The following is an 18,136-nucleotide window of genomic DNA, read 5'->3' as shown; positions in this document are numbered from 1 at the left end:
GAGTATAATTTCTAGAATCTCCCAAGACCATGCTAACTAGATGAATTGGGAAGTTGCAATCTTTTTCCTTGACTGCAATAAGTTTAAACTCTGAATGTGTGCGAGAGTATATGCCTTCAAGTCACCTGTCAACTTTGGGTGACCAAAGGAATTTCACAAGGTTTTATTAAACAAGAAATGCTGGGTTACCTAATCTGGGCTCAGTCCAGAGCAGAAATGCTTCATATAGGTCCTGAAGGGAGCCATACACGCTCTCTTCAAACTGTGATTGTGATGGGCAGAGTCCAGATGGACTACTTGGGCTGAGACTGCATTGGCTTTGCTGGACCAACTTTTTCCCATTTGTGTTGCCATTGCTACTACCAGACAGCCAGAGATCTCCATGAGAGATCCTGAATGCTGCAGGTAGGTACCCCATGCCTGACACCATCAGAGGTGCCAGCACTACCAGAGAGTAAAGTGTGTGTGTGAGAGAGAACAATCTGGATTCACTTATTTTACCCTACAATAAGCACCTGAAATTGCAGGACATTATGGCGAAAGCTAGCAATGACTGTACAATGAGTATTGTTAAATAAACTTGTGTAGCTAAGTACTCAGAAATGGTTTGGCCAGTTCCTTCCTCTGAAATATAGCCTATAACACTGGATACCAGGTACTAATCAGAGCTGCCCCTGCATAGCTTCTAAGATCAGAAAAAGTCTGATTCTTGTAGGGAATTTTGACCCTAAAATCCTAATAGTGATAAATAAATAAATAAATAAATAAATAAAGGTTAGCTATGAACAGAAGTAGCTTTTAGACAGAATTTCAATACCCACTGAATATTTTGCATAAAAAATGTTATTTTTCAAAACTTTTTTTTTAAAGTGAAATACTTGGTTATCTAAAGGCCCCCAAAAGATCCCATGGAAAAAGGAAACTCTTGAACCAGCCAAAATTGCCCACCCCTGTTCTAAAGAAGTTAGTCAGTTGCTTTTAAATGGTGCTTAAGTGGATGAATGCGTTTTCTGCATTTAAAAGTTGTACCTTACAGTTTCTAAAAAAATCAGTTTCAGCTTGCTTGCTATCTTGTATTAGCAATATTCAAGGATAAAGTGAAAACATTTTGAGAGTAACATGTAAAATTGCCAGAGTTATCAGGCTTGCTTTTTGTGTTATTTTCTGTATTCTGACAATTGCAGTGTTGATTTTTATTATTACATACATGAAGCTCTGCCAGCTACAGTAGTGCAATTTCTAAAGCAATGCCAAATATAGTGAATGATTCATATGTTTCCCATTTGCTGTTACTACGAGCTGGACTCTTGCTCTGGCACCAAGTGTCCTGTAATTAAAAGCAGGCATAAGTTGTGCCTACCTTAAAATGAAGCCTTGTTTTCTTTTTTTGTGGAGTCCTCTTTTTATCTATATGAAAGATATGAATATTTTGTCTGGGTCAGCAAGCTTAATATGATACAATGGATGCTCAGTAGATTTGAAGGGATGACTATATCTTAAAAAATTGGGATGATAGAGGATTAATGAGAACTGCTTCTGACAAATTGTGACAATTGAAGGGTACTGTATAATCAGTTACATTCCAAAGGATCGTTTAAAATGTCATTTAAGCATTAGTTACTTTTGGTATTATGTATATTGAAATAAGACATGCATCGCTAAAATTTTGTTAATTGTTGGAATGTAATAAAATTTAAAATTAAAAAAAAAAAAAAACAGCAGGCGCTCACCCCACTCCTCGGATTCGAACTGTTGACCTTTCGGTCAGCAAGTTCATTGTTTTCTTAATAAATTTTTATTACATTTCTATTCATTCTGTTACAAAAGAAAGAAAAATCTTTACAATTCATAGTTAATTCTTTTCCCCAGTGTTCTACCCGTTGTGCTCCCCATCACCGGAGTCCATTTCTTTATAGTCCCACTTCTTTATAGTCCATTTCTTTATAATCGGTCAGCAAGTTCCGCAGTTCAGCGGTTTAACCCACTGTGCCACCGGGGGCCAATATATAGCCTGCTTAAAAAATCATCTTATGTTCTTCTGAGACTCCCAAATGACATGATATAACTGGTCTCATGAGATTACAGAGTGCTGGGAAATTTGCTAAAATGCTTCTCCTTCTCCTAAGATGTATTCAGGAGGCATTTTATGTAACAGATTATTATAACTACAGTGAAGTCTTGATAAAATATTAATGAAAGTTAGAAAACACAATCTTAGACCATATTTAATGTTCAGAGCAAAAATAATGCAGGAAAAAAGGAACCAGAAAAGAAAGTGTTATGGAAAGTGATCCCCTACTGAGCCAACAGCAAGTTGCAAAATGCCAGTGGTGTGCAATACAGAATTTCTGCAGTGGTGCAACTGCCACCAAGACTTGCACAGTTATAAAACTGGAAAGCCTCTTAAAGCCTCCTACCACATTTTCCAAAAGTACAATGTTGCTTTGAGTTTGCACAGTCTATGACAGCCTTTCCCAACCTAGCAACCTTCACATATATTGCAATAGAATTGTCCCATCCTGTGTAGTAACTGTAGTTGGTAAGGATGGAAGTTCCAGGAAACTGGTGTATGATATAGTTAATGGTAGCAAATAGAAAGGAGATGGTAGTACACTGATCATATAGCAAAGTTAGAAGGAAAAACAAAACCGGTAACAATAACATTTATAGAGTGACAAATTCCACAAAAGTAGCTTTCTTATTCCATTGCTGCAAAAACAAGAAAGCACCCCAAGATATTTAGAGATAAAAAGGGAATTCTAACATAATCTTTCTTGGAACAGAGTCCACATCATTAGAAGTATGAAGTGTTAAATTATGTTGGCCAACTTACATAGGCGGTGACAGGAGGTGTATATGTATATGTGGGGAGGAATGTTATTTCTAAGCAAGGTGAGAAGACTCAATAATGCCAGAAAAAAGTGTCTCATGTGGTTAAATAGAATACATCATTCTTATGGGGGAAAATGAGAATGGAAAGGGAAAACTGTACAAATGCTACTACATTGTCATACTATCCAATAGTAGTGGGCATTTGAGGTGTCTGGAAGGTGTTGGGCAAGTGGGCTTCTTATCAAAAGGCCCTCTCCATAAATGTATAGCAGAGTAACTTCTTAGCAGCAACGTGACCCAGCACCAGTAGCCAAAAGTGATAAAAAGAACAAAAACACACAGACCAATGTTATCTCTTCCTTAGGAGGCTTTTCTTTGTAGCAAAATAATATGGTTGCACTATTTACAAAAATAAGGTTTCCATAATCCCTTTGAATGAGTTGAATGAATATATAGGTGCCTTTTCTTCAAAAATCCCTTTGAAATATTTTTCCAGAAAAGTCCTGAAATGCCAAAAATGATTAAAAATATATAATATATTTTGTAATCCCAACTAATGGGAAATAAGATAACATTTTTTCTTCTCCTGATATTCAAGAACTAAATGGGGAAAAAAAGATTTACAGTCCTACATCAGAGCTTTGAACTACAGTTCCCAGGAATTTCCCAGCCATTGTGGCCTGTGCTGATGCTCACTGGGGCAAGCCCATATTAAACTTTTCCAAGCTCTGATCATCACCTTTAGCAATATGTATAACTTGCTTTGCATCAGAACCTTGGCCATATTTAATTCCTTCACAAGGTGTGGTATCCTATTTATTAACATCAACAATTATATATTTTGTCATACCAATGCTAATTTATGTCTGGGTAATTGCACTGAACTTAGATCCATGGGGGACTTGGCCACTCATCTGACTATACCATTAAGCAGTCATAAGCCAGTTATAAGTCTTTGGATGCTTTCAAAGTATCAGGCATGTTATGTCTTGTCATCTTGGTGGTTAACATTCCCAGGCTATTGCTCGGATTACTTTAAAAGCAAAGGGAAAGAATAATGTATAAATATCCCAAGTCAGCAAAGCCTGTGGGAGCTTGACAGTCAGTGGCTCACAGTAAGGAGGCTAGTTGTTGGTTTTGGCAGCCCTGGTATTTGCCCTCCCTTACCCACATAGAAGAATGATGTGTTCCTGTAAGGGATTTAAGAAGAAACAGAAGGGTACACCATTACAAAGAAGAAACAAATAGCGGTGGGCTTTTGAGCAGGTACCAACAAGACAGTCCTTGCACTGAATTCTTGGGTCACAGCATCTGCTGGGCCTTAGCTTAAGGGACCCCAAGAGAAACCAGTATTTTTCTTTTGTCTTGGAAATATATCAGGATTGGCTATGATCTCATTTGTTTGAGGACAAGTCATCCAAACCGAGACTAATATTTATATAGCTCCTTTTTTCTTTCAAAGTGGTGGAAATTTCAGTTCAGACTTCTAGAGTATTACACAATGGGAAATGTGTTTGTCAGCAGATGAATATGTGCCAGGGGACTGTTGTAGCTTTTGGCTCCTTGATATGGTACGGGGAGGATATAAGTTATGGGAGATATCTACAGGCTGCATGAGGAGAGAATACGATATTTCCAGAGCTACTGATGTACCACAAATTTAATCTATGGGCCAATGCTTTGATTGTAATTCTTCTTGTCAGCTCTACCACATGGCACACACTATCACAACTCTCACTGTTAACATCATATAATCAAATCAAATGATCTGTGCTGGTGAAGCAGAAGGGCTTTCCCAAAACTGATTTATTTGGGGTGCTTTAATCAGATCTCAGGCAAATCTGTGCTCTTTGGTGTTGCAGTCAAGGGGATAAAGGAAGCTGCCTTTTTATTAAGAGCCCTGCTAGATCATGTAAATCCTACTGGATCAAACTTGTGGCTCATGTAGCATAGAATCATAGAATAGTAGAGTTGGAAGAGACCTCATGGGCCATCCAGTCCAACTTCCTGCTAAGAAGCAGGAAATCTTATTCAAAGCACCCCCGACAGATGGCCATCCAGCCTCTGTTTAAAAGCTTCCAAAGAAGGAGCCTCCACCACAGTCTGGGGGAGAGAGTTCCACTGCCGAACAGCCCTCACAGTGAGGAAGTTCTTCCTGATGTTCAGGTGGAATCTCCTTTCCTGTAGTTTGAAGCCATTGTTCCGTGTCCTAGTCTGCAGGGCAGCAGAAAATAAGCTTGCTCCCTCCTCCCTATGACTTCCCCTCACATATTTGTACATGGCTATCATGTCTCCTCTTAGCCTTCTCTTCTGCAGGCTAAACATGCCCAGTTCTTTAAGCCTCTCCTCATAGGGCTTGTTCTCCAGACCTTTGATAATTTTAGTTGCCCTCCTCTGGACACATTCCAGCTTGTCAACATCTCCCTTCAACTGCGGTGCCCAGAATTGGACACAGTATTCCCGGTGTGGTCTGACCAAGGCAGAATAGAGGGGGAGCATGACTTCCCTATACGCCTATTGATGCAGGCCAGAATCCCATTGGCTTTCTTAGCAGCCGCATCACATTGCTGGCTCATGTTTAACTTGTTGTCCACAAGGACTCCAGGATCTTTTTCACATGTACTGCTGTCTAGCCAGTCGCCCCCCATTCTGTATCTTTGCATTCCATTTTTTCTGCCGAAATGAAGTATCTTGCATTTGTCCCTGTTGAACTTCATTTTGTTAGTTTCGGCCCATCTCTCTAGTCTGTCAAGATCGTTTTGAATTCTACTTCTGTCTTCTGGAGTGTTGGCTATCCCTCCTAGTTTGGTGTCATCTGCAAACTTGATGATCGTGCCTTCTAACCATTCGTTTAAGTCGTTAATAAAGATGTTAAAGAGAACCAGGCCCAGGACGGAACCCTGCGGCACTCCATTCGTGAATTCTTTCCAAGATGAAGACGAAGTATTGGTGAGCACCCTTTGGGTTCGTTTGCTTAGCCAATTACAGATCCACCTAACCGTAGTTTTGTCTAGCTCACATTTTACTAGTTTGTTTGCCAGAAGGTCATGAGGGACTTTGTTGAAGGCCTTACTGAAATCTAGGTACGCTACATCCACGGCATTCCCTTTATCGACCCAACTCGTAACTCTATCGAAAAAAGAGATCAGATTAGTCTGGCATGACTTGTTTTTGGTAAATCCGTGTTGACTACTAGCAATGACTGCATTTGTTTCTAAGTGTTTGCAGACCACTTCCTTAATGAAATTTTCCAGAATCTTGCCTGGTATCGATGTGAGGCTGACCGGATGGTAATTGTTTGTTTGCACATTGTCTTTCATCATGACACCTAGAATCTTCTCTAACCAAAAATACTAAAGTAGAGAGACAAAAATATGGTTAGTAACGTAGAGAAGTATATATTTTTGTCTCTCTACTTTAGTATTTTTGGTTAGAGAATTTCAAGAAATTAATTTCTCATATAGCAATTGTACGTACATGGGAATAGTGTCATATTAACACCGTATGAAGTGCAAATCCCAACTTAATAGGAATATATTTTAATAACCTGTTAAGATTATGATTCCAATATGGTTAAATATTAGTGCAGAGCAGTAAAAATGCAGAAGACTAGGGGTTTATGTGAGCAGAGGTAAAAAGAAATTAAACAATAAGACAAAATATCCAGCCTCCCTTTCCCTTTAAAAAGTCATGCGCATAAAATAAGCATCAGAGACATCAAATAAAATAGCAAAAATATGTTTACTCACAATCTTGTATGATGATGGTCATACAGGCAAAAACATCTTAGTTCCAAAGAAAAACAGTTCAGGAAACTACATATCTCTTAACAGACTGGAACATCAGCATGGCATGGCCAGGAGCGAAGAGGAAGAGACAGGAAGAGGCATCTGTACATCACTTCCTGTGTGTCCCCAGAAAGGATACTCCCATTTCCCATTTCATATGCAAAACCCCCTAAATGGTGTCATCAACTCTGGAATGCAGCTTGTCAGGTTACTAAGCAACAGACATAACTAACTACATAAACCATCCCACATTGAAAATGCATGCATGATTGCTTAGATAACCCAACACAACTTGTCTCCATTTATAACAAACTAACGTGAGAATAAAGGTTTTCTCTTACAACTGGGAATAATTAATGTTTACAGTAATCCGCCTGATACCTGATGGACAGGAGATCTATGTCTACTCTTATGGCAATGAACATTTTCATGCTGGAATAAAATGGAATGTCTGATGTGTGTGTGTAATTCCAATGGATGCACCATTGTATTCTATCATATTTGCAATGCCTCATAGGCAAAAGCCATATATTATATCACAATTTGGATTCCCAGTGTTTGGATCATATATGTCACATATCAACCTTTCAGTGCTTTTGGAGATCATTTACATCTCCCAAACCCATACAATTATACACTTACCAGTGCAAGGGTAGCATAGTATGCAAGCAAAGACAAATTCCTCCTACTCCCCTTAACCTTTTATTGTCCCCAGATCTTCAACACAGTGAGAACAATTTCTGTGGATCAAAATACAATGAGAAATGCAAAAGCAAGACATCCAACATAAGTTCATGAGGCCAAGTGTTCCTTTGTTATATGTGTACACTTTACTGTATTTCTCAAGGCACTCAAAGCTTTCCATAAGAGCGGAATTGGCTTTTGAAGCTAATGCTGGCTAGCTACCAGTATTCCTATTGCTGTCAATTTCACCAGGGTATTTTAATGCAATTGCATTTTCAGCATTTTGAGATGACCTGCCTATAGAATCTAGAATAATGTTCCTTTCCACTTGAACAGTTATGAAAATTCACTAAGGTACTGAAAGTTTGGAGTCGAGTCAATGAAAGAAAAGAAAAATCAATATTGCCCCCGTTTCCTTCTGTCTTTCAAAAGCTGTGGAAAATGCAGTTCGATAAGTTTCTCATTTTGAAAACTATTGATGTTTTAATGACAACAGTGTGTGTTTAACTGCTTCTCTTTATCCCAGGCAGAAATGTCAGTAAATAAACTCAGACTCCTGCTCTCCAGATTGATACATTTAATTATAAAACACATTTTTCATATCACCATGTTTCATATCATATGAAACACATTTTTCATACCACTCTAATACAAATATGGCATTTATATCAAATGTAAATTGTTTTTCCCTTTAAAAAATCTATTTTTATATTAAGGATGCTCAAAAACACAGTTCCAGAGAATGCAGTAGCTTACAAATAGTGAAACAAACACACACACAGACATAGAGTCAGTAGAGAAATTGATTGTTATAAAGAATTTCTGCAGAGAGCTACTCAGCGAAATGTCATCCTTTGTGTCCTGGTCAGCACCTGAATAAGATATCGTTTGCTTGAAATGGCTGCTGGCTGTGGGATGGGAGGGTGTTTCACAATCATGGCTATGGTGCTGCAACTGTTACTAAATAGTCTTAGTGAATACAGTTATGGATTTTTAACTTTAGGTTATACATCTGTAACATAAATGCCAGATTCTAATTATAATATACTTTTTCACCAATATTAGAACTCAAGGTGGCTTTCAAATTAAAATGACTGCATATATTCATCGTGAATAATACCTGAAGAGAAGTGTAAGTTAGGGTTGAAGTGTGCAATTTGTGTCAATGCAAATGTTGGGGTGAGGAAGAAACAGGAAACAGAAATAAAACAGTTTTTACTTTTAGCACTAGTAGAAGAAGCTGTAGGCTGAAAAGGTGCTACTTCGGGGGAACCAAAGCTGCTTTAATATTAACAGTGGCTACCTCCTGTAAAGCTATATAGCTACATCTTTTAGCATCTCTAATGTTATCAGCCAATTCCTACCTATTAAACTGCATAGCTGTTTGTTTCCAAGTTGCCAGAGAACATGAAGATGAAGAGGGGCATATCCAGGTCTTGTTGTAGCAGCAACACAAAAGGTCACAGCATCAGCACCCAGGAAAAAGAGGGCTGGACATATATTGCAGCTAGATGCTTCAATATGTTTAAGATCTACTGAGTGAAGAAATCCTGAAAATTGCAGCTAATTATAGATATGAAGCATCTCTGATTAGGTTCACAACTGATTAAATATATGTTAAGTGCTCATGCTATACAGTTGAAAGAGAAACTGATGGTTACTTTTTCCCAGATGTGGTACTAAAGTCTGAACCAGTAAACAATTTGAAAATGACCAGTTTATGTGTGTGACTCATGCCCGAAAAGTAATCAGTGTTCTGACCACTTTTAAAGGCTATTCTGAAGTTTTATTGAATTTCAAAGTACTGATTCAGATACATAAACAAAACCAGAATTCATTTCAAACATTAAATGTATTCAATATTTTGTGAGCTACCTTGTGTTTATACCGTGTTGACAGATCATTAAACTTCTCAACAGGAAGATTTGTACCACATTTATTGTAGTTACGCGTATATTTACCTGAAGGCTGATTTCAGGTAACAAATTAAATATGATTGACTAAAAAAGACATCATTCCTCATTGCATTACATGGGAGGTGAAATTGTTAATAATGACTAAAAATGTTATGAACAATTTCTTTCATGTAGGCATCTTAAGTGTTCCAAGAGTGTAGGGCCCTAGGCCCTGTTGTTAAAGTTGGATAGATCCATTAAATATAATGTTGAAAGGTGACAAAACCTACACATAGCCTATTGATTCAGAGGATCTACTTTACTTGTGATTATCAAAATGATTCAGGCCAGCATATTTGTTCTGTTTTAATTATTGTCTTGTAGAGGTTGAGAATCCCTTATTCACAATATTTGGAACCAGAAGTGTTTTGGATTTAAAAAAAATGTTTTTTAAAAGGTACTTCCATGTACAAAATGAGATATCTTGAAGATGGGACCCAAGTCTAAACATGTATTTCATGTATGGAAAGCTGCATCCCATTCACATAGGTTTGGGTTAAAGCACTTATTTGCATGGAAAGTATTCCAGGTGCAGTTCTAACACTGTTTTGTTTTTTAAGTAAAAACACTCACCGTAGAACTGTTTGTTTACCATAGAGACAGACGCTAGTATACAGTGCAGTCTTGGTATCCACTGGCCTTGATTCCAAGATACCCAATCCTGTGGATGCTCAAGTCCCATTATACACAATGGCATAGTAAAATGATGTCACTTACGACTTTTCTGTAATTTTTTTTTAATTCAAGCTGTTAATGATTGCACCCAGGGATACATGTACCATGGATATGGAGAGACAACTGTTATAGTCTGCACACTTTTAACTGCCTATGATCTTTATCTTCAGAACAGAAACTGAGATAAGCATAATTGTGCATTATTTAATATAACCATTCTATTTGTCAGACATTTTTTTCAAAGGTTTTGTAGAGAGATAGCATGTATTTGAATGGGTTTTTATGTCAAGTCACTTTAAATTTAAAACATTATGTTCCTGAAGTAGTTATCAAACAGCTAGGGAAAAATACAAAGAAGTGGAACTAAACCAAAAATATTTCATCTGGCCTCATTTGATGATACATAGAAGCATTTGGACAGGATATGCCCCCCGCCCTCAAATAATGCATGCTGATTGTTTGAAATTAAATTAGCAAAGACATGAAATAAGTCCAATATGCAAATTGTGAGTTAACCCCAACAGGAAACAATTCCCAAAAAAGAAAAGCAAAACATTATCTCGCACTCCAACTTTTGGTATTGTTCTAAGAGTTTCCGATACACATGTTCATGCATTCAAAATCCCATTTCTATTACAAACTCAAATGTAGTCAGAAGAGACCTGCTGAAATCCATAGGACAGATTGAAATGTAGTCAATCTTAAGGCCTTTTCAAAGTTTGACTGCCAGGATTTTATCTACCGTATTTGGTGGTTTTGATCAAATCTCAAGTTTTAGACGGCTGTTAGTCACTTTTCTGACTACATTTCTAAGAATCCCCTAGCCAACATGGCTAGTCAGGGTTTTTAGAAGTTGCAATCCAGAAAGCAGTTTTTCCAGGATGTTTTTGAAGGATTTTGTCTTTATTGATGAGTTTTATTATCAAGAAAACTCAATGTGACAAAAATACTCTGTGGAAAATACTTTTTATTATAAAACATACAATATACTGATCTTAATGTTATATAAAACACAGTAAAAATCAGAGTCTTGTAAAGACCAATAATTTATACATTGAGACACAGGTCATTGTTATTCTTCCAGTCTCATAGTCTGAAAACACACACACATATATAACAGAAAGAATAACTGAAGTCCGCCAGGGATTCCCTTGCTGTGAGGCATTTGCATTGCTACAGTAATTATTGCTAACTTGTGCTGGAATAAGATCAGGGATTTTCTTTTCTTTTTTTGTTTTAATTTGTAAAGTGAACAGTTGATCTTGGAGAGTTAACAGAAGAATGGACAAAAAGTAATTAGCAATCATTGGCTATGGAGGCTTGACTATATTAATTCATGTCAGGGGAAAATGAACTTCTCAAAGTTCGGCTCTTGTGTTGGATTTAATACCACTTTGGTTTATTTGAAGGTGCTTGTTGCATTAAAGAATGGATGTGGACAATCTGAAGGCTGAGAATTTTAGATCCCACACTTGCAAATACCACCAAAATTGGCTCAAGCAAGGAAAATTAACCAATTCCTTTTTCTGTATTTGCTTTCAAAAAGATACATTTGCATATTCTAATTTCCCCTCTCTCCAATCAACATCTCAAGATACCACAAGGTGTGTAAATCTGATATTTAAATTTGTGAACTGGGCTTATGCTAGAAGCACTTGTTATTTGCCCTACTTTTCCTGAAAATTGCAGTCTTAAATAACCATATAGTACAATTTCCCTTCAGAATTTCTTGGACTCCAACTTGGACCACCAGACTTTGTAGGTTAGCCAATGGGAAGATGTAATAAAATTAGTGGTTAATTTTCATCTTGAAAATCACAGGTTCCCTAGACTTGTCATTGTGCAGCCACATTTTAAGATCTACCACAGTTATTTTTGGCACCCAATAACCCAGAATGTGAGCTGAAAAGTTCACTATGTGCTGCCATTGTGTCATGATGTGGTTCTTTCTATAAATTACACATGAGATGGGACAAATTGATATAGTGAAGCCATAAGAGAATGGCTTAAAGCTGACAGTGGACAATCCTGCCACTGTTAGGGACCACTTAGGGCATTTCTCAGTCATTAATTTTGGCTAGATGATTTTTTTGTTTACACATACCAGATTCAAAGGCAACATTTGAAAATATTAGAGGTACACAAACTTGTCCTGAAATACTGCTGGACTCCTATGCTCCTGCCTTCCTCCACAAATTCTAGTCTCAGATTCTAAGGAAAACTGGCAAGACAACCAATTGCATGATAGTGATAGTTCAGAGGTCATCTCTGATTTATTACCTGAATAGTATTTCCTGAATATAAACTATGTCTTACCTTCATTTCTGGTACAACTGCTCATTTTCATGATACAACTGGCTTCATTTGGCAACTGTATTTCCCTAGCAGTGCCTACTTGGTGGGAACTTTAGATATTTGTGTGTATTCAAGGGCACTTGTTTGAACTTCAGAATATGTGTATGTAGGTTGCTTTTGAATCACTGCCTAGTATATTTTTAGCAGTGCATTTGTAGAAGCCTGCATCTCTTTGTGTAGCCTGCTGTATGATTAATGAACCTTGAGGGTGAAGAAATTTGTTTCCATACAAACGGGACTGAGCTCCTGCTGTCAGATGTGATTTGTCTGGGAGTTCCCATGTTATTTCTGCTTTAGGGATCCCAATGGCCATACAATTCAGCTTGACTGTATTGCCTGGCCTTGCATAAATGACAGGGGCTGGCTCACTTGTGATCCGGGGTGGATAGGCTATGACAATCACTGGAACGTTCATTAGGGAAGAGCCATATTCAGTTGCCACCTTGCATAGGTAGGTCCCTCGATCGAAGACAGATGCCTCACGCACAGTAAGAGAGCCATTTTCTGACAGGGAAAATCTCCCATGAGCTTGGGGACTGTCTAATTTCATTCCATTGGGCAGAGTCCAAGTGATGCGTGCCCTCTGGCTGGGCTGTGTGATGCAGTGAAGCTGCAGGGTCTCTCCATTGATGATGCTCACCAGGTTGTTATACTGATTGCTGATTTCTGGTTTCAGCCCAACTTTGAGGAAGACCATCCTCTCCACATAACCCCCAGGATTTCGCGCAGTACAGCGATAAGTCCCAGCATCCGTTGCAGACAGGGCACTGATGTGCAGGATGCCATCCTTCTTGTGGTAAAACCTCTGCAAATGGCTGCCCTTCTGCAGTTCAGTGCCATTTGGAAGGATCCAAGCTGTGCTGGGTTGAGGGTTCCCATGGACTGAGCAGTTCAAGTTGATGCTGTGACCTGCTGCAGCAGTGATCCTTTCAGTGGTAGGATCCCTGAAGGTAGGCTTCTCCACATGGTCCATAACCTGAAACTGGACAATCAGTCTGGCCTCTCCCCCTTCATTCCTACCAATGCACACCAGCTGCACTGAATCTGTCTGCCTCACACCACGGATATCTAGTGTGCCATTGCGATGAACAGTGATTCTGTTCCCATAATAGGGGGCAGGCAAGATGACCCCTTCTGGGAAAGCCCACATGACCCTTGGAGAGGGGATACCCTCGGCTTTACAGTCAATTAACTTCCGGCTGTCTCTCAGAGCCATTTCTCTCACTGAAGTGATCATGCTGGGATACCCATTGATTTTGGGAGGCTGAACATTGACATGAATCCAGACAACTTTCCTATCCTCTCCAGCACTGTTCCGGGCTACACATGTATAGTTGCCACTATCAGATCTTTGGGCTTTCTGTATGAGAAGGGTCCCATCTCTGTACACCTGGTATTTATCTGAAAGAAGTGGGATAGGCCTGTTGCTTGGAGACAGCCAGATTATTTTTGGTGTGGGATCCCCTTTGGCTTCACATCCTACAGACACCACATCCCCATATGGTATGTTGAGCACTCTGTAGGTTTTATTCTTGATTATGGCAGGTTCAGCCACTACTTTTACTCGTACTTTCATCTCATCTTTACCTATCTGGTTCTCAGCATAGCAGGTGTAGTCTCCCTCTTCTCTCAGCCCCACATCGTTGAAGTACAGTGTCCCGTTGTTGAACACCACATATCTCTTGGTACGGATTCCACTGTCATCTGACTGCATGAAGGTGTTTATCATGCTACCATCTGGAAGACTCCAGGAGATCTCAGGGTTTGGTAGGCCTGTAGCCACACAGTCAACTTTCAGGTCTCCTCCGTAGATCACTTTGTGATTATTCTCATTCTTGTGTTCAATTTTGGCAGCTTTCATCATCACATTTACTTTGAGAATCACATAGTCATCACCAATCTTATTGCGCGCTACACACAAATAGTCTCCTGCATCTTTGTCGGTGATAGAATGGACAACCAAAGTTCCATTTCCAAATACCTTGATTCTGCTGTCCAAACTAATGTGGGGGGGGGGGGGGAAGAGAAGAACAAAGCATATGCTGTAAGTTTATGTTCATAAATCATACTTTGAGCCAGAAAACAATCAGAAGTAATTATTTTCATTTCCAAGCAAAAATTATTTCCTGAAATTAACTCTCTTTAATCCAAGGATGTTTTTGTTTACTTTATACTGCTCTTCTGAAGTTCTAGATTTTATTTACAGAAATTTACACTGGAATTTTTTTTCCTACATATATATACCACATAGAAGACTACCATGTTGTCTTATAAGCATAGACAGATATGTTTATAAGATGAGCAGGATATTGACAATACATTCCATAAGACAAGATACACATACATTTATTAATGTTGAATGTTATTCAACAGAGAATAACAGTGCTATCATTATAAGCAGTCCATATTATACAAATATGAAACATATTTGTATAAATTAGCCATAGTCAGATTGCATTCTGTCATGCTCATAACTGGAAATAAAACTCTTAGAAGTCAATAAGACTTACTTTTGAGTAAACATGTACTGAATTGTACTGAAAGTAACATAATAATGGGCTGTGGCATTTTAAGAGAGGAAACAAATGTACCATATCCATTAACAGTATGTGACCTATTTATGTGCACCAATTTAAGAAGTTTATAGAGTCAGAGTATTTAATGGAAACTGATATAACTCCCTTTGCAACAATAAAACATATGATCTATTTTAAATTGTTATAAACACCCATGGCATTATATAAGATTGTTCTGCCTTTTTGGGCAAATGATGATTGCCTTGGATGTTGATCCTGTATGTATGTTCATCTCCCAATTATTTTCAGATGTGGGAGAATGAATCCAATGTTACATGCATGTTCCATAGAGTATGCATAAAGGAAAACTTTGGCCCCTCATCCTGCAAATATTCCCCTCCAAATACTACATGAAGTACAGACACAAATGTAGAAGTGATTGTGTATTTGGTCTGACTATGCATTTGATTCCTAGCTGACACAAGTCCTCTGAGGCTTCAATATTTTCCCCCCTGTTTCTGCTTCCAGGAAACTGGAGATATTATCAACTGAACCAGAGACCTTCTATCTCACACACATTCTCCACCATGAACTAAAGCTAAGGCTGGCCCAGGGCATTTTGGTGCCTGAATCAAAGGAGAATATGTCCCCATCAAATCCACATAAAAATAAACAGCTTGACTGGCAATTGAATTTGGATATAGAAAGATAACTTTCTGTATCTAAAGACAAAAGATCCCCTTAGGGGTTGTAGAGAACCTCTCATGTCCCACAGAACTCTCCTCTAACACACTGCTGCTACTTCCTGGTATTTGCAGGCTGTCCACTGTTTCATTCTACTTAACAGTGGAGCTGTGACCCAGTCCTGTACTATGAAATTAATAAATTTTCATTCTCTACTAAAGCCAGTGTAAAATATTTTAAGCTTCTTCCACTGGAAAGCAATTTGATGCAGAAAGGGAAGGAGGCACAGCTGCCCATCCTCTACTTTCCTCCTCCAGTTTGGCAGAACAATGATCTTTGCAAAAGCTCATCAGGGATACAAAAGATGAGAGAAATAATATAAATGCTGCAACACTGGTCCATATTTATACAAAAGTACTGGATTTATTGCAGGATCCAATATGACCCTTTTGTGAGATCCCATGTGATACACTCCCAACAATATTTGTCTCATAGGATCAGGTTTCAGTGATGGCACTATGGGGTGGATCTTTAACCAAACTAGTGTGAACTAAAAGTCATAGTACTTTGAACAGACCAGGGGTGTCAAACTCATTTTCACCAAGGGTCACATAAGCCTTATGGCTGCCTTCAAAGGACCGGTTGTAAATGTAAAATGATAAATGGAATTATGTTGCCCTCATGGGCCACGCAAAATGACATGATGGGCCAAATGTGGGCTGCGGGCCTTGCATTTGACACATGTACACTAGACCAATAACATGATAGCAGCAGTCTATTAGTTGGACAGAAGACCTGCCCCCTGTGTGAAAAAAACAAAAACAATTAGAGCTGTATTACTGACTTTAAGGTGCTTGAGGCTCCTGGAAACTCCTGTATTAATAGTCTTGTCTTGCTTGTGGGTGTAATGTGTTCATTTCTGTCTCTTTCTAAAGCCATTTCAGATTTCTCTAGCTAACCACAATGCTGTTTTACCAGATAAATATTCCATGATAGGGAGATCATGCTAATACATTGGCATTATACTGTGTACAAACACATTCTGTCTGTGTGCCCATGTGTACATGCACAAATACTTACACCAAGACAACACTCTGCATTTTGAACATTCCAGGAAAGGAGCATGATTATGGGATCTGTCCTGCCAAACACTAACAGTTCAAAATTTAGATATCTGGAGAGGTAAAGGGTTACCAGAGATAAGGACATCCCTGTATTCAATTTTGTTCTAAAGCTTTTAATATAATCAAGCATATGGTGTGATGCCATCATACAACAAGCTTTTCCATCCTCACTAATGGCAGCCTTTGATGCCGTTATCTAGCTCAACAGGATCTAGAGCATGTTGAATTCACAGCATTGCAACATCATACCATATGGAGATTTCAGTATATATGAAGTAGGGTGGTCAGAATACAAATCAGATAGAAGGCAGCTCCAAATGTTCTGTTTACTTTGGGGGAAAATAAAATACATTTAACTAATAAGCCTAATTCATTCAGTTTTCCCCCACAAAGAGATAAAAATCTTGCCATAGTCATGCTACTATAGTTCCCTATGGCTTGTGTATTTAAAAAGAATACATTGGCTATCACTCTTTCGACCTCATCACATGGTGCTTTTGCCCTGTCCTACGACGCTTTCAGGATGGCAGCATTGTAGGACAGAGCTCTGAGAACATGGGTGGATATTCATTTTCTCATTACCTAAGCTGGGGACAGCTCGGGGGGAAGCCAAGCAGTAACGGTTTCTCCCGTGTGATGGGGAAGAGGGTGATGTGGGTGATGCGGGCCGTTTAATACCAGTTTCCCCCATTGCCCAAAGGATTTGCCCCACGGCAGTACAGATTCCCCTGCTGTCCCCCAGTTTTAGGACCTCCATGTGATGAGATCCTAAGAGTGCATATGTATTTTTGTTTGGTATGCCTTAGTACCATTCAAAGCCTCCCCTGGAAATATTGCACTATAGACCATTCTTGGTCTATAGTACACCACAATCCCTCTGTAGAGAGACTACAACCTCTTCCCACTCTCCCTGGCCATCCCATGCCTATTAAAGATCAAGGAGAGATTGGAGAGTGCTTGGTTTTGTTTTTGAAGTCAGAGGCAAAATGATTACATGCAGGAGGACCCGAGTGGAAGATTTACTCTTTTTGTGCCTGGCTGCAGGGAGAGTTAAACATTTCTCCTTGGCATTTACCAGATATAGGGTGACTATGGAGCTTCATTGGTCTAGAGAGAGCTGGTATATTATAGCCCAGGGGGCACCATCCAGAGGACAATGAATGGCCATCTGCAGTCTAGTTCCATAGGCTTCACTGCCATGCTATGCTGAGACATACAGGATGCCGGCCATTAAATGGCTGCCGGTATACAACAGTCTGGCTTTGTTTTTAAAAGGTAATGCCCTTAACAAGTAACTTATTTTTCCTTTACAAATTGTTCAATCTATATTAGCAAATACATTAATCATCATTAATAAAAATGAGTATTTTTTACATAAGGCAATATATGTTTTAAAAGAGCATTGCCAGCTCTGGTATAATGTAAAGAAACCTTAGTATAAACAGAAATCAAAGCCAAACCTCTTGGAACACTTGAACCCCCGGAACACAACAAATTATTGTATTTATATTACTAATAAAATA

The 18,136-nt window shown here is 38.7% G+C and overlaps 1 protein-coding gene across 3 annotated transcripts in view; it reads right to left on the bottom strand.

Moving 5' to 3' along the window:
* Positions 1-10,883: 10,883 nt before the first annotated feature.
* Positions 10,884-18,136, bottom strand: part of mxra5 (matrix remodeling associated 5) — a 35,912-nt gene continuing 28,659 nt past the window's right edge. For all 3 annotated transcript variants that reach the window (XM_016992365.2, XM_003218826.4, XM_008107166.3), the window contains exon 7: positions 10,884-14,289. In XM_016992365.2, coding sequence (XP_016847854.2) covers positions 12,381-14,289 — 1,909 coding nt within the window. In that variant the 3' untranslated portion in view covers positions 10,884-12,380. The remainder of the gene's footprint in view (positions 14,290-18,136) is intronic.

This window comes from Anolis carolinensis, chromosome 3, assembly GCF_035594765.1.
Source record: "Anolis carolinensis isolate JA03-04 chromosome 3, rAnoCar3.1.pri, whole genome shotgun sequence".
Classification (NCBI taxonomy): Eukaryota; Metazoa; Chordata; class Lepidosauria; order Squamata; family Dactyloidae; genus Anolis; species Anolis carolinensis.
This window is presented reverse-complemented; position numbering and strand designations above follow the sequence as displayed.